This window comes from Erpetoichthys calabaricus, chromosome 18, assembly GCF_900747795.2.
Source record: "Erpetoichthys calabaricus chromosome 18, fErpCal1.3, whole genome shotgun sequence".
NCBI lineage: Eukaryota > Metazoa > Chordata > Cladistia > Polypteriformes > Polypteridae > Erpetoichthys > Erpetoichthys calabaricus.
The window spans coordinates 40,245,410-40,267,846 of record NC_041411.2 but is presented as its reverse complement, the minus strand read 5'-3'; the positions used below and the strand labels follow the sequence as shown (position 1 = coordinate 40,267,846).

At 40.3% G+C, this 22,437-nt stretch overlaps 1 protein-coding gene across 2 annotated transcripts in view; it reads right to left on the bottom strand.

Moving 5' to 3' along the window:
• Positions 1–22,437, bottom strand: part of LOC114668853 (plexin-A1-like) — a 727,343-nt gene that overhangs the window by 26,853 nt on the left and 678,053 nt on the right. The window contains exons 24-28 of one of the 2 annotated variants that reach the window (XM_051921286.1): positions 20,296–20,442; positions 19,488–19,647; positions 13,008–13,114; positions 7,203–7,299; positions 3,198–3,388 (exon numbers count right to left, since the gene is read on the bottom strand). In XM_051921286.1, coding sequence (XP_051777246.1) covers positions 3,198–3,388; positions 7,203–7,299; positions 13,008–13,114; positions 19,488–19,647; positions 20,296–20,442 — 702 coding nt within the window. The remainder of the gene's footprint in view (positions 1–3,197; positions 3,389–7,202; positions 7,300–13,007; positions 13,115–19,487; positions 19,648–20,295; positions 20,443–22,437) is intronic. The other variant, XM_051921287.1, reaches the window with a different exon arrangement.

Sequence of the window (22,437 nt, the reverse complement as noted above, 5' to 3'; positions counted from 1 at the left end):
CTTGTCTGACTGAGCAGCACCACGCACAACAGCCACTTCTTATGACACATGTGCATTTAGATGTTGTATGTACTACACTAAAATAGCAATTTCACAAAGCTGTTTGAGGTAATTGTGTGCGGTGAACCAATTTGCTGCAGACTAGTACTATAGCTTTAGGCTACATCCACATAACTATGTTTTCATTTAATAATGGCTTTTAAAGCAAAACAATCTCCATCAGTACTAGCATTTTGACATCATTCACGAATGTATCTCCATCCACACTGCAACGACCGAAAACACATATGATGTCGACGTTTGCCTACACTGGGCACTGTCGGCTATGGGATTTATTGCAAAACTGTTGCTTCCCTTCTTGCATCTAAATTGAATTTTGAAGGCAAACAATTTACTGGTCGCAACACAATAAGCACCATGGAAAACAACAATCCTATACTTTCTAGGTTGGAATCTGGTTTTCTTCCATGAACGGTGACCAATCAGGGAATGAGACCTTGTAATTAGCAGAATCCAATCAGGAAACTAACAGATTTAATTTTGTCATTACTCGAAGGTGCAGGCTCTGTGTTAATGAAAGCTGACAACCAATGAATGCTCATCTTGAAGTACAATATCTTAATACATAATTCGCCTGCCTCCTCACTCACTCACTCACTCACTCACTCACTCACTCACTCACTCACTCACTCACTCACTCACTCACTCACGTCCGTCTGTCTGAAGCCGAATGCACAGTCGCCTTCTGCGCAGCTGCCCGAAAAACCTTACGAGACCGACATCCAACCCCAACATCGCGGCAGGCGGCGGATTTACGGCCGCAAAAATTCAAAGAGAAAGATGACTTCGATTAAAGCTCTAGAGGCCTGAAAGGCGATTTCAACTACAGCTCAAGGCCTAATTACGCATTCTGATTCAATTACGCATTCATTCAATACAACTATATCAGGTTTGTGGTGCTTATACTTATTACTATTCCATATTGTACTGGAACATTCATCATTCAATATTATACTATAGGCCTGGAAAATTCATCAACTAACAGTACAAGCCTGTACAGTAATGAGTAAAGCGGACTACAATCATTACAAAACAACTTCTTCGTTACTTATCCTTTGTTCTTCATACACTGCTGACACAAACTCGTGCCCGTTTAATCTTACGTTGTCGAAACGGGGTCTTTGTCTAGTCTCTCTATAAATAAAATCCAACGACTGTCTGTCTGCCCACTTTTCATGAGAGAACTACTTAACGGATTTAGATCAGGTTTTTTTCTATAATTTGCTTGAACATTCCGGTTGAATCTGCGAACTCTCTCACTGCGCTAAGTACCATAGTTGGCTTGCAGTGCCGATTTATTTGCGCGAATCCGAGAGGAGAGCGGGGCCCTCCTCACTCACACGCCAACCTCAGAGAGTATCTTACATCTGCATTGCTAATGAACGAGAGAACTACTTAACGGATTTAGATCAGGTTTTTTTCTAGAATTTGCTTGAACATTCTGGTTGATTTTGTGACTTTTCTCATTGCGCTAAGAATCATAGTTCGCTTGCAGAAGCGATAAATTCACGCTAATCCAAGAAAGAGGCTGCAGGCCGAGGGGAGGGGGAAGCGTGACGTCAGGAGTAGGGAGTCGGTCTATCTCTGCGTTTTGAGTATACCTTGCCTCTGCTTAGCTAGCAATACCATTTTGTTTATTGATTTTAAAAATTTGTCCTGTGTAGCAAATAAGCCCTTTGTCCACCTCTTGAACCCTCAGGTACCACTCTGAACACCAGGTGAAAGTATAATAACTATTTATTTTGTTATTAAACTGTGCACAAAGCACTCCACACACCACACTACTCATATAACTCAAAATACTCTCTCTCTAAACCAATCCTCCTCGTCCAGACACTTCGCCACCCTACCTCCCAGCTCAGCTCAGTGTACTGGGCTTCCCACAGTCCTTTTATAGCCCCTGACCCGGAGGTGGTTCCTGGCACAACCCACAAGTCCATTTCCTTCCGGGTCAGGGCAAACAGTCTTCTTCTTCATCCCGGGAGCACGTCGTTTCCTCCAGTCACGTGACTGTGACACACTCCCGGGTTATAGGGCATGCAAGAGCCCACTAGCCCCCCTACAGCGACTCCCGGTGGCCCCCAAGGTATCCAGCAGGGCTGTGTGTATAAACTACAGAGTCCATGAGGCCCTGCTGGAAGTCGGGGCACCATCCTGCTGTCCGGAGGGCTCCTCCTAGCGGCCTGGGGGTGGCGACCGGAGTCCATAGCCGGTCGTCCATCACACCAGTTTCACTACTATGCGGGTGGAGCCGTGGGGGACGCCTAGTACAGTATGTAATGCAGCAATAAGGAATTAGGAAGGCAGGTGTTTTGGATCTTGAAAATAGAAGAGAAGCTCATCTGTCTGATGCCTTGTGTTTAACATACCATGACAGAATAGACAAAAGATAAAAGGGCTGAGATTGCGGCTGAACTTGCCGTACATGTTACTCTATACAGCACCCGCTCTGTCAGGCAGTACCCTATTGAGACTCAGAAAATGGGGGCTAAATCAACAGTGCTGGAATGTTGTCACACATTTGCTAAATAGGACATGGCCTTTCATTTTCAATCATGTCAAATGACATGTTCTAGCGACTAGATCTGCAACTGCTGTTGGTAAGTCCAACATATCCAATGGCTAGAAGTTGCATAATGTGATATCGGTTTCCGAAATTTAAATTATTCTGATAATTATGAAAGTATTCCTCTATGGAAATTTCATAGTCTTCCTTAACCTTTGTTGCTTTCATCGTGTAGTACTTTTCAAAAATACTTATATTGCAAAAATCAGTTATTGGAAGTGGAAGTACAGAAGCAGAATAAACACGATCCATTGCTGGCTCGCCAACAGGAGGTAGATTTACCCATCAATGAGTCATATTTTGAAAAAGGCTAATTAGCCCTGTTACTAAGCAGTGTTCTTTACCATCATCATCATCAGGCGCTCTACATGGAAATCCATCATGTGTCCAAAATACCCTCATCTCAGAATACTACGGAATATGCTCAGAATAAGAAAAATAATAAAACCTGATACTTTCACTTCTGAGACATTGTTGCATGTGCACATGTTTTTACCTTCAACAAACCACAATTCTTGTATCAGTAAAGTCATGATGTCAAGTTTCTTAATGCTCATTAATGAAATCTTACCTTGGTTGCCAGTAAACGTGTCAAGTAGATTTCTGAAACCATTTTGCTACCTCTGTCGCCTTCACGTTGATCCGTGTGGTCATGGTTCTTGACCAGGTGCCAGAGCTTCGTGCCGCTCTCCAGATCCGGCGTGATCATAGGTGTGCGGGAGCGCAGGCTGTCTGGGCTGCTGGCAGTACGAAGCATACTCTCTAAATTGAAGGAAAGAAAAAATCACATCAGTGAAGAATGAGAGGTTTATCCCAAACACTTAAACAGAAGTGTGGCCATCGGCCATGTGTAGGGGGATTTACAGTAAATAGATAATAAACTGGAGAATAAATCCAGGCCTTAAAAAGTATGCAGATATAGAAGGAAGTGAGTTTAGATGAAATTTTATTACTCAAGAGATGCTTTAATCAGTACTTTTATGAAGTGCCCTTCATGACGCACACCACACACCCGTCTAATTATTCCAGCTGGGAGTATATCTGTTTCAATGCAGTCTGTGTGTACATGTCTGTCAGACAATATTTGATTAATTTTCTTTGCTATCAGCATGACAGGATGGAAATTTTAAACTAAAAAAAAAATTCTGAAGCAGACTTGTTGATATTCATGTGCCAAACAGCGTTGTAGTTCAGTAAACACACGTTTTCTGTGTTGCCTGCTAACGCATATCCAGCATATTCAAACATGGATCACATCGCTCCTTAGCCCTCCGGAAAAACAACCTCAGGCATTTTACAGGCAGTCCGCACACCTATTGGGAACACATCTAAAATGCCCCTAGGCTATGTCTTATAGGGTCATTTAAAATTGATAAAAATTAGTAGTTTAAGTTCAGAAAATACTCCCACCGCAAACGTTTCTGTTTTTCAGTTCTAGAAGAAAAGTAAATTGGGAGAACATTTACAGAGCAGGCATCTTCTCACAGTCCAAAGATATGTGAGTTAGGCGGATTGGCAATACTAAATTGGCCCTGGTGTGTGGTTGGGCGGTGTGTGTTCACCCTGCGATGCCCTGTCCAGGGATTGTTCCTGCCTTGTGCCCTATGCCAGCTGGGACTGGTCCCCATGACCCTCTTCAGGACAAAACTCCACAATAACACAGTGACAGGACTGGGGGCTTAAACTCGGGTCCTTTGTGTAGAAGTAGAACTAAGCACTACACAACTGAGTCACTAATTTCATTTATTCTTTTTTCTTTTGTTTGTTTTTGTTTTTCCTTTTTATCGGGTGTGAGCAAATCTCACAACAAATTTGGAAACATTTCTTTTTGTTCATTCACCTACAGGCTCCCATTATTTCAGTCCTGTATCTCTTTTCAAAGAGGTGTAGGACAAATCCCATCAAATGAAAAGAAAAACCTGCATCCTTTCCTTCGAGAAAATCCTGAAATGTACTCCAGGATGACAAGGCTAAGCCTAAATGCTACATGTGTGGATCAAAAGCCCGTTCCTCCCTCCATCACAGCACTGGTGCTATTTAGTCTGCTAAAACATCCCCACTCATTTTAGTGCTGGTGAACTTCAGCCTTGTTGCCACGGCAACACCAAACTGATTGCAAAATGCCTAAAAGGTAGAGAACCAACTCTGACAGTGATCACCTGCAGGCTGGAAATAAAGATACACCGGCGGAGAGGAAATAAAAATGCTACCTTTATCCCGATTTAAGAATGATCATATTTGAAAATGCACAGAGGCTTAGATGGGATTCGCGTGACACCTATGAGATTGTGGGATAGATTGTAATCTATGAAAGGACAGAAGCATCTATTTAAAACATTCTTGAACAGAGAAGGCAAAGTGAAAAGAAACATTTTATACAAATGAGAATTATCACCACTTAGGCTGTCACATTTAAACTGAACATTAAGTTCTTGAATGTGTGTAGTAGAATTCTGTTAAATAAACTACTAAGAAAACAAATTAACAAAGTATAAATGATAAAAGAGAGCCTTAATTAAAAAGTGTTATCGTCTACTTTCCCGTATCTATTAATAACAAGGGGGATTTGCCCCCTGCTCGCTTCTCTTGCCAACCCCCCTGGCCTGCGCTAAGCACTAGCCACTTCACGTCTCTGCCGCTCGCGTATGTGGATTTCACTTTCACTATACAACAAATCTTTTAATTCCCACGGATACGCCTCATCATTGGGAATAAACACTACTTTTCCCTGATTGCAACACGAATTAGACGATCTCCAAGTCTCCGACTTAAAGTTTAAATCCCAACAATATATTCGATCTCTTTTCGCTGTTTTGTTATTTCACCGAGTAATAATTACCGTTTTCGCTAATGCGATCTTTACTAACATTTTTTTGAGACTTTTGAATTTTAATACTTTCATTATCTCTAACCTGCTCTGCATATGTATCGCACCAACGTTTTTGAATTCATCTACACTTTGTCTTTTATTTCCGGCCGTGGGCATGGTTAAATCTCTTGGCACAAAGTCTTGTCTCACGGGACGTGACAGTATCTCCCTGAAAAAGTCACATCTTGTCCCAGGATTTTTTTTTATTTTATTATAACAGAGCGATAACTTTACTTGCATAGCCTGGCAGGCAGTGTGGCTCAGCAGCTGAGGTGTTGGACTGTAAGGCAGAAGGTTGCTGTTTCAATCACCACCACCGACTTGTTGTTTGACCCCAAGCAAGTCACTCAGCTTAAACGTGTCTTAAATCTAGACATGCAAAAACTATGACTTATAATATAAAAGATGTTAATAAAAATAAAACACAATAGTTGGTTAAAGGGTAAGTTTAGTATTTCTGAAGTCAAAGTTATTTCTTCACAAACATACTATATATGTATTTGGCACATGAAATTGTATTCTAAAGTTAAGTTAGATCCATAACATTATAAAAATATCTTGCCTGCACTGGCGCTTTACTTTGTAGTCTAGGGGGTACACGGGAAAGGCTTAAGTTAAAAACTTACCAAATTCATCCATTTTTCAAGCCAAGATAGTTGTCAAGTATTGATCTGTGTCTTGCAGTTACACACACACATTGTAAAATAGTTTATACGCATCATTTCTGAACAGGAAACACCGACGATATGAGATTCAGCCATTTTTAAAAGAAGTTAAGCACTCAGTCTTCATGGGCAACAACCTTTCACCTCCAGGGGTGTGGTTTCCTTTCGATAGACCAAATCACAGTAAATGTTTTGTACCACGTGGTTAGTTTAGTTTTGACTTACTTTCATATTTGGGTCAAAACTCAAACAAGTGAATATAAAATGTATCTTTGCACCCAAGTTATTGTCAAACACTACATGCCGAGGGGTACTGCAGTCACTAGTGCAAGTTACCGTGACTTGCTGAAGACCAATGTGAAGCCTGCTATTCAATCCAAGTGTGCTGCCCACACACTGCTAAGAACACTAAGGCAAGTTTGAGGTATTGCCAACATCCTCCTTATTCTCCATATTTGGCACCGTGTGATTTCCACCTTTTTGGACCGCTAAAAAAACATGTGGGTGGTCGTCGATTTAAGACAGATGACGATGTGAAGAAAGCGGTGCATGAGTGATTGTGAAGGTTAGACAAAACCTTTTATTCTGCTGGAATCCTGGCACTTCAGGGCGGGTGGCGCAAGCGCATCGAGAAGGGTGGGAACTACATTGAGAAATGACATGATCAGTTTTGTTAAGGTTCATTCCGTTTCTGATAAATCCCATTTTCTAACTTTAGCTTGACTCCCCCTCGCAATTGTCTCAGTACAATTCTTACTACATAGAGCACAATTGAATTGATACTGTAGGTACAACAGTTGTTTAGAATTCTTGCAACTGTCAGCACAGCATTCCCCAAACTGTATATATATATATATATATATATATATATATATATAGTACATATGGAAAATTATCTGTAGGTAGGGGCTGAACCAGTAACTTTGTAGTTTAAGATATTATGAAAGGTGGAATAAAATCAGAAGTTTAATTGTTTATTTGACAGGAAATGCCAAAAATATGATGGGCTTAATTATAAAATTAAAGAAAAAGAAAGGCTTACCGTATCTGCTAAGGGATTTGGTGAAAGTAGAGGAATTGGAGATGTTATATGCAGAGTTTTGCTTTGGAACTAAAGCAATTATGGACCCGTCATTAACCTGTTAAAAGGAAGAGAAAATTGGGACACCATTATTGGTATTGCTCTTCAATTATTATGTAAATAAACAGTATTTAAATTGGTGTAAATAACATTTCCCATTAGCGCTCCGGTCTGGGATGTATCTCCATATAGTGTGAACACTTCATCATGAATAAAACAGAGTTAACTCTTCATTGAAACAACTTGCTTTCCTATATGAATTAGCTTAAGTAAAGCAGTGGGTACACGATTTTATTTAAAAAAAAATAAAACATATATAGCACTAAAATTATTTCAGTGTTCAAGAATGAGTACTGGTTATTCATGCATGCATCTTATTTTTTTTATCTTGTCGGGACAGACAGTTTCAGCAAGCCACTGTGCTAACAAAGGGAGGCACTCTGGACCTGCCTGTGGCCTCAGCAGGAACGTGTGGCATTCATTCGATACTGTCAGGTGTACTCTTCTATGCTGTGGTTTACTGGGTAAGCAACAATGTCTCAGGGAATACCAGAAGCTCAAATGAACTGATTGGGAGAATCAGCTGCATTACAGAACTGACTCTGGACTCGCTAGACACAGTACCAGAAAACAGGATTAAGGCAGAATCATAGACCACCATAATAAATGTTTCTAATATTCCCCACCACATGCTGTCCTAAAGCAGCTTTAGCCAACAGCTCCATCTAGCAAGATGAACCCAGAGGTGGTATTGTTGCTCTTTGTTGCCCATAGCTGTCAGACTGTATAATTTCTCCTCCCAATCATGCCCATCATCAATCTTGCCAGTTATCAGCTATTGGCATAATAGTTCTAGATATAGACATATAGATGCAATTTGTTTATATAGTAGGTATTTTTTCTCCATCCCATTCTGAGATAGATACAGTAGATAGAGCACTATATGACAGATACATAGACAGACAGACAGACAGACAGACAGACAGACAGACAGACAGACAGACAGACAGATAGATAGATAGATAGATAGATAGATAGATAGATAGATAGACAGACAAATTATAGCAGATTAAATGGATAGCTAAGATACAAGTCATTCATTTAACCCCTTGATGGAATCTCTGGTCTGCTTTGGAGTGAGGGTACTGTAAACCATACCTACTGCACGTATTGCATGAGTCAGTCCTTGCCTGCCACCTGCCAGTAAGAAAGAACTGCTTGAAATATTGACTACTTATCTATTAAGGATTGCCATATGCATTAGTTTCACTGTCCATGTTAATATGGGATGACCAATTCACAGTAAATTGATAGACAGTGTCACACATAGAAGGCAGTCAATGGGCTTGACTAAACATGTGGTTACACCAGACCAAGGGTTGACAATGCAATCTAATGCCTTTTCTCCTTCCTCAACAGATCCACAGAAAGAAAGACTACCTAACCTCACTTTTGATTCCTGCACAGTCTTTCCAGCAAATTCCACGCCTGGCCACTTCCAGGTAGAGCCCAAACAACACGCCTCTTCCTGCCTGTCCTCTATAAAACCGCATATCATCTGTATCCCATTTAGTCTCATATTGGACTCAGTCTTGACAGATTACTCAGTTTTGTATAAAGTTTGTTTGCAACTTGATCCTTAATTTTCAAAGTGTACAGGGTGAATGGATAGATAGATAGATAGATAGATAGATAGATAGATAGATAGATAGATAGATAGATAGATAGATAGATAGATAGATAGATAGATAGATAGATAGATAGATAGATAGATAGATAGATAGATAGATAGATAGATAGATAGATAGATAGATAGATAGAGTAATTTTAGTATAGTTGGCAGGATAGATAGATGTGAAGGGCACTATATGATAGATGTGAAGGGCAGTATCAGATAGAGGAGTATAAATAGATAGACAAACACACACAGGGGCTAGAAATTGATAAACTGTATATTTTGTATGGAAGACAGAGATATTGTGTAATATTGGGTGCCTGTGTGTGGCCACATATCTCTTATTCTTATCGTGTTTACGAGCAGACAACAGGCCGGCTGAGTTGTATAATTACCTGTCCAGTCATTATCAATGTATAATCTGGAGCTCATTTCTAATATTATATTCTGTAGTATGTGTGACTACAACATCATTAAGGCAACTGCTGCAGGACACTGAATTAGCCTTCTTATAATTACCCAGGTGTATCAAAGAGTAAAAGTTTAATTACAAATAATTTGATTAGAACTGAAAACCCAGGACGCTTTAGGCACCATTTCCATCAGTTAGCACAGAGATCTAACAGTTCATTTTGAAAATAAAGAGCCTAACTTACATTTTGATTGCTTTTGTTCTGACACATTTTTTATACAAGATTTATTTATTTATTTATTTTAAACCTGGTGTGATCACTTTCAAGTTGAGGGAAAAATGTTTTTGAAAATGAGTAATTAAAGCTGTAGCATTATCTTGCTGTCATTGATGCTGCTGTGCTAGAGGCTTAGGTGTGGCAACAATCTGCAAAGAAACGGGCAGTCTAGGATTTAACGGCTTATTGAAAGGAACTCAGTGGCCTGGTTTGATCCCCCCTGCTCATGCTGGGATCAAAGCATTCTGAGGGTTTGTTGGTGGGCATCTCTGGGAACTACTTCTCCTTCTAACCTGAGAACACGACTATGATATGAAGATTTCGACTCTGTGAAGTCTACTTGGGTGATTTAAAAAAGCAAACCCTTGTAAAATTCAGAATTGATGGTTTCGTTTTCTGCAAAGTGCAGCTGCTCACATAAGGTGCTTATTTTAATGCTTATTTTAAAATACATTTTAAACAGACATGCAGTATACACTTTCCTTCCCATCAGTAGCCAAGCTTGAACAGAAAATTTGATGAACGTTGCAGTGCTTATTTTTCCATCGTTTTTAATTCAGTTAAGTTAAGGACTCAGAGTCATAAAGGAGATCCTAGCATCTGTTACTATCTTACTAACTGGCCGGATTCATCTTATTCAAAGCCTTTAAGAACATGTGGAAGGAGGATGATGCAGATTAACATAGGATGTCTGGTTAAAGAAAAACGTTCACGCACATCCAATCAGTCTAGACCCAGGGATTAAATGAGATGGTTTTCTGGGTGGCCTTATGTGTTCATTTAATTCTCAAGCCAAATGAATTGTATCTCTGAGCAGCAGTTACCTGCATTTTAGAAATGCTAATGCATGCGTGAAATATACATTGGCATTTCTTTGTCCGTCTCTTTGGACACTTAGCCAGATTGCACTTTTTAAAAGGTTCTGCCTCCTCCTGCATCTACGTGTGTGTAATACTTTTAATGTGCACACGGAATGAATTTGTCTGAAAGAATATAAATAATCAGTCCTGGAGACTGAAGGCCTTTGTGCATGTGATTTTTGATCATATGTTGTCAAAGAAAACAAAGTAAAGCTTCTTTCCTGCAATTTTTTTTCCAATTTACCTTCAAATGAAAGAATCTCTGTTTGCTGAGCACAAAAGTAATTCAATTTCTTTCCATTCACTGCCTGGTGCAAATGCTTCTTTACAGCATGGCAAATCAACATATCTGTGATTCCTGACCTTGTTTATCCTGGTTTTTTTTTTTCCGAAACTGTTTTTCACTTGCATTGCAGATCGAGGACTGTGTGTGTGTGTGTGTGTGTTTGTGTGCGGATGTGGGTATACGTGTACTGTATGATGTAAATGTTGACATCTTAAAAGTGTCGACTGTCTTCCCAGCTGCTATCACACTTTGCATGCAGGGAGACAGCAATGCAGACCACTGCTCCGCAAATCCCTGCAGTCCTCTGTCAGCATCTGAAAGACGGAGTGCCCCAGGGCATTGGCTCAGTTGGCTAGCGCTGAATTTTACCAAGTGGTTTGAAAGACGGGGTGGGGGGAAAAAGAAATATATTATATACAGTAACTGAAACCAGTCGTGGGATTTAAAGGGTAAAGGTGGCCTGTGAAAAATTACTTGTGGCTGTAAAGGTCAGCAGTAACTAGCAGACTGGCAAATGAATACATCTAGATATTTGTGAAAAGTGGGCAGCGGTACATTTAAATACTTATAATGTATCAGCACACACACTATGTAGATATATAGGGACAGAAATGACATCCATTTTATTCTATCAACTGGTCAACGGCTACTGTCGATTACTAATTTATTCATTGTTGCGAGAAATTTTCAGAGTTATAATGGGTCCTGGCGCCTGGGATCTACTTAATGGGAAATGGCGGGTGAAGGACGATTGAGAGCAATTGGCTTCATTACTATTAAAACACAAAACCCTGTGGAAAGGTTCGCTTAGAGGAAGGCAAGAAACAGTATTTCCTTTCTCTTTTTCTTTGCAGGCATGGAAGTGCGCAGAATTATGTCGTAACTCGGTGCTGGCTCAGTGGCTAAGGATCTATGCTGCTATCTGGAAGGTTGCCGGTTTAAATCCAGTTACTACCTCGCCAAGCCCTTAACCTGAAAAATTGCTCCATGGGCGACATACAATGGCTAACCCCCGAAAAAGGTTATGCGAAAAGACAATCTCTCCTCAGGGATTAACAAAGTATATCAATCAAAAGATTCACACAGAGGGATCGGTTATTTTAAAGAGCGCAGTCATTTATGGTATTGAAATATTTATAACCAGTACCGGCGAAATACACGATAACATGCAGTGAATACACTTGACTTATAGTTTTCATCCTCTTTCTCTGTACGTTTAGCATTCGTTTGCTCAGAGGTTGATGCGCTTGCTGGTTCCTAGCAGCTCTTCTTTTCTCCACACTAGCGGCCCACTTCTTCTCTTCTTTCGTCGGCGTCTTTTTTGTGTTAAAACTGATTAAGTCAGTTTTTGTGTTGCAATTACTTATATGTTTTTCTTATTTTTCACTTAAGCTGGCACTTAAGTGTTCAATCAGCCTCAAGCATGATTTAAGATATGAAGAGGTAGAGGAAGTGACAGCGAAGGTGGTAGGGATGAGAACGGCGCCCATACGCATGCACCGCAGGGCCGCCCTACTGCCGAGAGTTGATTCTACAATAAAATAAAATAAAAATAAAAAGAGGAATAAAAATCATCACCCCGAAAGTAGACAGTAGAGGTCACATAGTATATGTGTACCACATTTCAGGTCAATAGATCAAACGGTTTGCGAGCTACAGGTGATTTAAAATCCTGGACAGACAAACGGACAGCCACGGTAGCGTATTATAGAAGAAAATATGGCCATCTCAGGGTTATGGCTAAAATTTTGAATTGCTCTTACAGTCTTATGAAGACTTTTATTTGTTTAGGTATTTTTGTTCATCCCATATTGTGAACAATTAAAACAGCGTTTCCTCATACAGGCAGGCAATAAGCTGTAATAATCTGCATTGCTTTCCAGGGTGGCCTGTGAACTGGCTGGTCAGGGGTTTCGTCACACTGCATGTGGTGCTAATCCTGAGTTTTTGATTCTTACAGTGAATATTACTGTCGACACAGAAGGTCACCATTGTGTCTTACGTATTCACGATATGTTCATATACTGTACACTCACACACATAATAGATGTGTATGGAAACACTGAAGCACAGCAATCCTAAAGACTTTGTTAAAAATCAGAGGGAGAATCTGGGAAAGAAAAGTTACATGAAATAAACAAAAACAGCAGGTAAAATAACAACATATGATAAATGTAACTTTTATTGTTACCTAATGTATATTTGCCCTGCTTTTACATTGTATACAGATAGCCGACGCCACCTTCCATATCATACCTGGTAGTGAGCCAGCGTGTTTAATCTTTTCCAGTCATTGTCAATCTTGGTTGTCACATCTTCATCCTGTAAAATGATGCGCGCCATTCTCCCCTGCCTCCACTCTGCTCGAGTTAGAAAAGAACAAAAAAATTAATCTAACCAAAGGTCCTCTTACCAGAAAGAAAAACGCTCGGGTCCTGTATGTCTTGTGTACAAAGAAGACAAGAAGGAGGCCCCTTCTTCAAAGATACAGTATAGATTAAAGTAGATTTGAAATGTGCTGTAGACTATTTCTTTGTAGACATTAGGCAAGATGGGCTTCTTTAAGAAAAGATGTGCTACATTTTTGGTGATTACATTTCTGTTATATAGATAGATAGATAGATAGATAGATAGATAGATAGATAGATAGATAGATAGATAGATAGATAGATAGATAGATAGATAGATAGATAGATAGATAGATAGATAGATAGATAGATAGATAGATAGATAGATAGATAGATAGATAGATAGATAGATAGATAGATACTTTATAAATTTAAGAAACATACAGTGGCTAAAAAAGTATTCCCTCCATTTGACGTTCTCACAGTTTATCGATATACAACATTACATCAGTGGATTTAATTTGGGCTCTTTGACAACTTTTTATTTTTTATTATGTTTCTGCTGTTGTATATCTTTGAATATCCCCATAGGATTAATAAAGTTGATCTAGTCTAATCTAATAATCTAATCAACAGAAAATGACTCTTTAATTCCAAAGTCTAAATCAACTGAAAATTACTCTTGAATGCCAAAGTGAAAATATCCTCTGTAAAGTGAACTAAATTAATTACAAATGTAAAGGACAAAATAATTGATCGCACAAGTATTCACCCTCTTCAAGTCAGTATTTAGCAAAAGCTCCTTTGGCAACCATGATAGCCTCAAGTCGGTGTGCACAGGCCTCTCTCTCTCTATCAGCTTTGCGCATCTGCCGTTTTTCTCCATTCTCGTGTGTTAACTGCTAAAGCTCAGTCGGGTTGAATGGGGATTGCGAGTGAACAGCCTTTTTCAAGTCCACTCAACAAATTCAGAGTTGGATTGAGATCTGGACTCTCTCTCTGTCTCTCCCATGGCCAAGTCAGAGGGGGGGGTTTGGAGCAGGTGCTGATACAGCGCATTGCTGCACCCACCACATGACAAACCAACTCAGGATCCCAGATTAGGACATGCAATGGGTGACACACCTCAGCACTACACTCGTTCAGATGGAATGGAACGGTGTGAGTTTTTTTTACGGTGGCTGGAGTGCCAATTCTGCCACCATCCCACCAGTTTTTTCCCTGCAGGTTTGTTTGCCATACATGCAGGGCTGGAAGCAGATTAACGTCATACCCAGGACAGAGCAATTGCAGGTTAAGGGCCTTGCTCAAGGGCCCAATGAAGTAGAGTCACTTTTGGCATTTATCTTCCGATTGCCAGTGCAGATCCTTAGCCTCAGAGCCACCACTCTGGCCACAGCAGACATGCACATTATTAATTTTAAGTTTAGCTTTATGCTTAGGGTCGTTCTCTTGCTAAAAAACAAATCTTCTTTCCAGGCACAGGTTTCTTGTAGACCTGCATCAGGTGTTCCCTGTATTGTGTTCCATTCATCTTACCATTCGCACTTACAAGCCTTCCAGGACCTGCTGCTGGGAAGCAACCCATAACCCGATGATGCTGCCACCACCATGCTTTATGAAGGTGATGGTGTGTTTTTGATAATGTGCAGTGTTCCAACATGACCAAAAAGCTCAACTGCGGTCTCAAGAGACCCTTCCAGCTGACTTCAGAGTCTCCTATGTACTTTTTGGCAAACTCTAAGTAACGTGTAACGTGTGCTTTTTAACAGCAGCTTTCTCTTTGCCAATCTCCAGTAAAACTTAGACTGGTTTAGCACCTGGCCAACAGATGTCATCTAATCTCAGCCACCATGGCTTAGGACTATGTCTGAGTTCTCATAGGGCTGTTGGTGGAGAATGTTCCACATTCTCATAGGACCGTTGGGGGCCTCCCTCACTAGTTATCTTCTTAAATGATTACTCGTGTGTTTTATGCAAATTTACAGCTGTGACATTCTCCTTCCATTTCTTAATGATTGATTCCACTGGACTCCATTTTCATCTCTCCATCCCTTGACTTGTACTTTTCAATCACCTTTTCACAGAGTTGTCTGGAGTGTTCTTTTGTCTTCATTGTATTTGTGTAGGTTGGACCACCATACAGACTCACCACAAGTTGGACCATCCACATTCAGGTGCATTTCTATGACAATCAAACTGAAACCCCAGACCAGTGATCTCCATTCAGCTAATTCTGTGACATCTAAAACCAATTTGCTGTAACTGTGATGATTTAGGGGTGCCGCTTTAATACTGACACAATCAGTAGTTTTGTGTTTTATATTTGAAAATGATTTAGACCACCTTGCAGAGATTTGTTTTTACTTTAACATTGATGAGTCTTCTTCTGTTGATCAGAGTCAAAAAAGTCAAGCTAAATCCAAAGTGTGGTGTGAGACTTGTAAACTCTTTGAGATCCTCTCCAATGGGACGACACTCAGAAACGCGACTGCCGAGTCTGTTGACGGTTGCACATCCGGTGCTGAGGCAACTGCAGATTCCCAGCGCCACAGAAACAACTACATGATGACCGCTGCCACACTCAAAAAAGCGCCAGTCACCCGATGGGCGATGCAGGGAACATTATAACTTGGCCACTGACCTGACCCTGGCCCTACCTGCTTGCCGTGTCTGTGTATAGTAGAATGGTGGCTCCCGCTACAATAAATAACTTAGCTGTTCCTGTTCCGAATTGAATAAAGCTGGTTGTGATAAAGTACTGAGACTCAGCCTCATCTTTGGGGTGCAAGACACCGACTCACGCGTCACAGTGTTAATACAACTTCCAAGCGGGTGAATACATTTTACAGGCACTCTAGAATGAAGTAGACAGTTGCTTGTACTGCTTGTTTTTTCACAGATCATCTCCACATTTCCCTATACATCAATAGATGTCATGCTGGCCTTCTTTATGACTTCTTGGAAACAATTTCCACCTAATTATTTGAAATTTGGGCAGAATGCCCACTTTTGGAAAAGTCAAAAACTGTCCAGAATCTGCTACATTTATTCATTATGGCTGTCACTGGGGCTTATTTAGACCTCAGAGCCTTAGAAATGGCTTTTCACTTTTAACAGATAGATGAGCAGCAACAGCCAGTGAAACCCACCCACCCTAAGGTTTTCAGGAATTGCTATATGATTGTTGTTTCGCTGTGGCTCTAAACTTCATGTGCAGGCATCTTCATTATAAACGTGAAGTCCAAGTCCTAGTGGCAGGGTGGGCTGAAATCAGGTCTGATTTTCTTTACCTAAATATTTAAACAACTGATCCTCATTATTCAGTAACTTATTAGAGCAGGGCAAGGGACCAACATGTCTGTTGCTACTTGTTTTCTTAAACTCTAAGGCAGTGCTTCCCAAACTCGGTCCTGAGGATCCCCTGTGGCTGCGGGTTTTTGTTCCAACCAGCTTCGGTTTTTAATTGGACTCCTGGGTTAATTAAGTGAACTGTTATTTCCCTGATTCTGTGTTTTGGGAACAATATAGAAATTAGAAAACTAAGTTTGGTAAAAAATATCTCTATATATTAAATGTACCAAGCAATTATGTGGGAATAATGACTCTTGTTCAGAAAGCGGACGCCACTTGGTCGTTTAACAATAATTAAGATTAGGTATATAAGTAGGCTTCACATTTCTGTTATCATTTTAGCCCTAAAAAAGTGACTTAACATCAGGGACCTATTTTATTGACCTTAAAGTTAGTGTTTGGGCGAGGGGAAAGCCGTCTCAAGTGGCGTCTGAATAAGGTATTTTTTTTAAACAGTATTTTCATCTTGATTTTCCAGGTGTTCTAATTGTTTAATGAATGCATTATTTTCAAATAAGTGTGTCTGACTCTAAAGTAGTTGCAGCCTTTCATGGTTAGGTGTTGTTTGCCTGGGTGTCTGCTCTGTTCGTTTTTAATTGTCATTATTAAGATACAATGAAAGGGGAAACCTGCAAAGAAAAAGGGCAAAGTATAATGAAATCAACAAAAGAGAGTTAAGCATTTACAGTGCATCCGGAAAGTTACAGCCTTATTCCAAAATGGATTAAATTCATTTTTATCCTCAGAATTCTACACACAACACCCCTTAATGACAACGTGAAAAACGTTTACTTGAGGTTTTTGCAAATTTATTAAAAATAAAAAAATTGAGAAAGCACATGTACATAAGTATTCACAGCCTTTGCCATGAAGCTCAAAATTGAGCGCAGGCGCATCCTGTTTCCCTTGATCATCCTTGAGATGTTTCTGCAGCTTAATTGGAGTCCACCTGTGGTAAATTCAGTTGGTTGGACATGATTTGGAAAGGCACACACCTGTCTATATAAGGTCCCACAGTTGACAGTTCATGTCAGAGCACAAACCAAGCATGAAGTCAAAGGAATTGTCTGTAGACCTCCAAGACAGGATTGTCTCGAGGCACATATCTGGGGAAGGTTACAGAAATATTTCTGCTGCTTTGAAGGTCCCAATGAGCACAGTGGCCTCCATCATCCGTAAGTGGAAGAATTTCGAAACCACCAGGACTCTTCCTAGAGATGTCCGGCCATCTAAACTGAGTGATCAGGGGAGAAGGGCCTTAGTCAGGGAGGTGACCAAGAACCCGATGGGCACTCTGTCAGAGCTCCAGAGGTCCAATGTGGAGAGAGGAGAACCTTCCAGAAGGACAACCATCTCTGCAGCAATCCACCAATCAGGCCTGTATGGTAGAGTGGCCAGACAGAAGCCACTCCTTAGTAAAAGGCACATGGCAGCCCGCCTGGAGTTTGAAAAAAGGCACCTGAAGGACTCTCAGACCATGAGAAAGAAAATTCTCTGGTCTGATGAGACAAAGATTGAACTCTTTGGTGTGAATGCCAGGCGTCACGTTTGAAGGAAACCTGGCACCGCTCATCACCAGGCCAATACCATCCCAACAGTGAAGCATGGTGGTGGCAGCATCATGCTGTGGGGATGTTTTTCAGCGGCAGGAACTGGGAGACTAGTCAGGATAAAGGGAAAGATAACTGCAGCAATGTACAGAGACATCCTGGATGAAAACCTACTCCAGAGCGCTCTTGACCTCAGACTGGGGCGACGGTTCATCTTTCAGCAGGACAACAACCCTAAGCACAAAGCCAAGATATCAAAGGAGTGGCTTCAGGACAATTCTGTGAATGTCCTTGAGTGGCCCAGCCAGTGCCCAGACTTGAATCCGATTGAACATCTCTGCAGAGATCTTAAAATGGCTGTGCACCAACGCTTCCCATCCAACCTGATGGAGCTTGAGAGGTGCTGCAAAGAGGAATGGGTGAAACTGGCCAAGGATAGGTGTGCCAAGCTTGTGGCATCATATTCAACAAGACTTGAGGCTGTAATTGCTGCCAAAGGTGCATTGACAAAGTATTGAGCAAAGGCTGTGAATACTTATGGACATGGGATTTCTCAGTTTTTTTATTTTTAATAAATTTGCAAAAACCTCAAATAAACTTTTTTCACGTTGTCATTATGGGGTGTTGTGTGTAGAATTCTGAGGAAAAAAATGAATTGAATCCATTTTGGAATAAGGCTGTAACATAACAAAATGTGGAAAAAGTGATGCGCTGTGAATACTTTCTGGATGCACTGTAAATCTATAGCAAAAGCAGAGAAATTTCTAAATGTCTTATAAATGTAAAAACCATGCCTCTGTGCTTTTCTGAATGTAGAATAAAACAAATACCAGCTAATTAATTGAGCTCAGTGTTATCAGTTGTCACTGAATAGGAATCTGGTTGGAACAAAAACCTGCAGCCACAGTGGGCCCTCCAGGACCGAGTTTGAGAACCAACCGCTGCTCTAATGAAAGTTATAAATACAGAATATCAAATACAGTTCATAATGTGCATGTATGTGTGGGTACATTTATTATACATGAATTACATTTGTAGCTGTAAACATGAATATAAGTCCATTTAATAGAATAAATGGAAATGAAATCAAACTTGTTCTAAAACAGAAAACGTTCCTCCAAGAACATGACGTGATTTGTTTCTCCTAAAACAGTGTGTAGAGAGATAAAATGTAATGTAATTTTATTTTTTACCAGCCATCAAAAGCTAACTTTAATCTTTACCAAGTAAAATAATGATAAGTGTTGTGGCTAATCAAAACCAGTGTAACGTTCATTTTACAATAAAAGTGGACATTTCTGAAGACTCAGATTCACATAAGTGGAATCTGAAAACCATAATGTCTGGGGTTTGGCGTTACAACTCTAAAGATTTGTAAGGAATTTCGGGAACATCGCCCTACAGTATTTCTCTGCCATAGCACCACTTGTGGACATGTCATTAGTAAAAAAAGATACAAGTGCACATAAATTGCCCTGTCTTACCAAGATCCATGTCCGCGGCTTTAGGCCTCTGGGAGTATGGCATTCCTTTATAAACAGCATCCAGTATTTTCTCTTTCACCTGAGTAATGGTATCACAGTTGAGCCCTTTCACTGTGACCTCTGCGGCATTTTCATTTTCTGGATTTACGCAGTGGAGAGTCTGGATGAGAGAGAAAGACAGGCACTCGAGTTAAACACCAATTACAATTTTCATTTGGAATAAAAAACGAGTCTGCTTCTTAGGCAAAGAAGCTAAAAAAGATGCTTGCTTGCACATAAACCGGCTGCCATTGTTGTCACTGGGGCTAAAGTCTAAAACTCCCTCCACCCTAACCCCACGACAAACAGTAAGCCCCTAAGCTGAATTCAGATGTAAGCCTTACATTGTGCTGGAAGTGTTTCAGGAAGGTGTTCAGGTAAATAGTTAATGTAATACACAAGTACATGACAAACAAATGCACTCTAGCAAACGTGTCAGGCTCTTCTCTTCTCTTAGCACCCCCTTCTCCCTTTGGCAGTGGGGCGGCGGGGGAGTAAAAGTGGGTGCTGATTGTTATGTAAGTCTCTTAAAATTAAATTCATCGCAACATAATTCCTTCAAACTTAATAAACTCTTTATCTGAACGGAGTTCACAGTCAGCTTTGGAGTGGATATACGCGGCACTGATTTAGTTCTGCAAAATCCACTAAGATAACAGCAGCCAATGTTGGGGCTTAGTGAATCTGAATGTGCATTTCAAATACATTCGTCTTGAAGCAGGTAGAGTTTAATCCGCAATAATGCTGGGGTCCACAGCCTCATACTAACCAGCGTCTTGTAGTCAATCTGCTGTCGAATGAGTTTGTCTTCACTCAAGGAGTACCGGGCTTCACCTGTAATGGCATCTATAGGTCCTTTCTCCATTTGTTGCTTGATAGCACAATACAGCATGAAGAGGGGCTCCCCAGCACATTCCTAAAGACGAGGAACAGCAAAAAGATAACATCAAACATTCACCCATATGAACTGGGGGGCGAAAACCTGATGAGATTAGTAACCAGATACAGAGCTGGACTCTTGACATGCATTGCTCTGTGCACCTTCCACTAGGAACTACCGCTAGTTTAGCAGGATTTGGTGGGTCGACACTTACTTAGCATGTGGTGACCAGTGTAGTAGGCAGTTCAAGTACAACCAGTGCCGCATAAAGTACCTAACAGCCATACTTGAGTAAATGTAGGGACACCTTATTGGAACGAGTAGCAAGTAAAAGTAATGAGAAAATGACCAAATATTAGTTTTAAAGACTGCACATTAATTGCACTTGAGTATTAAAAAGGACAAGTATGTAGGATGTCTTTTTGTTTTTTTTTGTCTCTTACAAAACCAAAATAATTCAGACGACCTTCTTTAACCGTGAGAGTCATATTACAATGACTAAACTCCGAGCCAATGAAATCTGATGTTTTCCTGTGTAAACATGACTAAATAAAGAAACCTAAACCTAAACCTAAACTAACTGCAGCTTGAGGCAGTGACAATCCGCTTTTGCGGGACATCTTAATTCAGCGTGGTATTTGCTAATAGGAAGGGCACACCACACTGTTTTAAGGTGCTAATCCATTCCCTTCATCAAAGTGAATTTTCATAACACCAAGACCAAATTACAACTGATTTAAATGGAATATATATTTTTAAGGATTTCATTGGCCCCAAAATGACCCCCAATTTTTAAATAACACTGAACTGCAACAACTGACAGAATTAGTTTAATAATAACAGGAGTCATTAAAATAAACCCTAGTAATGTTTAATAAAGCGCTCGATCTTACTTGATCACTTCTAGTTTCACATTCAAAGCAATGGACTTTCGGTTTTTCTAACTGTTTCAGAAATCTGTTATGGAGCTGTCATGCTTAGGATGATAATGATGATAATAATACAACATTATCTACATAAATAAAATGTAGTAAGACTTGTGAGCAACACACATGACAAGGTGAGTGAACAGCAACCTGTGAATGCACACGTACAGTATACTTCACTGTGGCCTGCAGCCGGGATTACGGATCTCCAACACCTAACCCCACCCCGCTCTGTGAGTTGTGGCGATGTGTACTTGGCATGACTGTGTAGATTATCGGGTTTTAGAGCCAACAGCGTACGTATAAAAATTGTTCCAGATTCTTTGTATATGTGATTTTTCTTAAAGCGGATGAAGCCTGTATTTTAGGCAACTGCGTAAAAACGCTGTGGGTATTTGTGTAGTCCTTTTGTTTTCTGGTTTGATAATGCATAAATGGTGTCTTGCACACTATATTGGAGTAAGAGAAGCAATTTGCGTTTGAAAATGAAGTAAAAGTAGTCTGAAAATATTGTACTCAAGTAAAGTAGAAATATACAGCAATAACTCGATAGATGAAGATATGAGAAGTATTTCTACACTATACAATTCTCTTTCGAAATATTCCTCCTTAGATGGCTTGATAAATGGAATTCAGCCATTAACAAGATGGACGCCTCTTCAATTTGTGTAAATAATGCTGTAATTCAACTAAAAATGGTACAATTCATTGTTTTCACACACACTTATTTTGACTTAGGTCATACACTGTAAACTATAGTCAGGTGCCGATTTAGGGTCGCCCAAGTTGAGGTGATTCATACATAATTTTGCTTTTTTAAATTCCTTGATGACCCATTAGTAGCAATTGCAATCCACCCACTTAGTGAAACATAGCATAATGGGGGGGGGGGGGTTCCCCCTTAGTGAAACATATTGTGCAGCTCAGCTGATCACTTTGGCGACACACCACGACTCAATCACAAACCGACAATGGCAACCTGTGACGCACCAACCTGGGTCATGACCCAGTATTCGAGAAACACTGGCTTTGGAAATTCACCACGGCCCATTTGCGAACCAACAATGATAACACGTGATCTGCCAACTGTGTGATCCAATGGTTG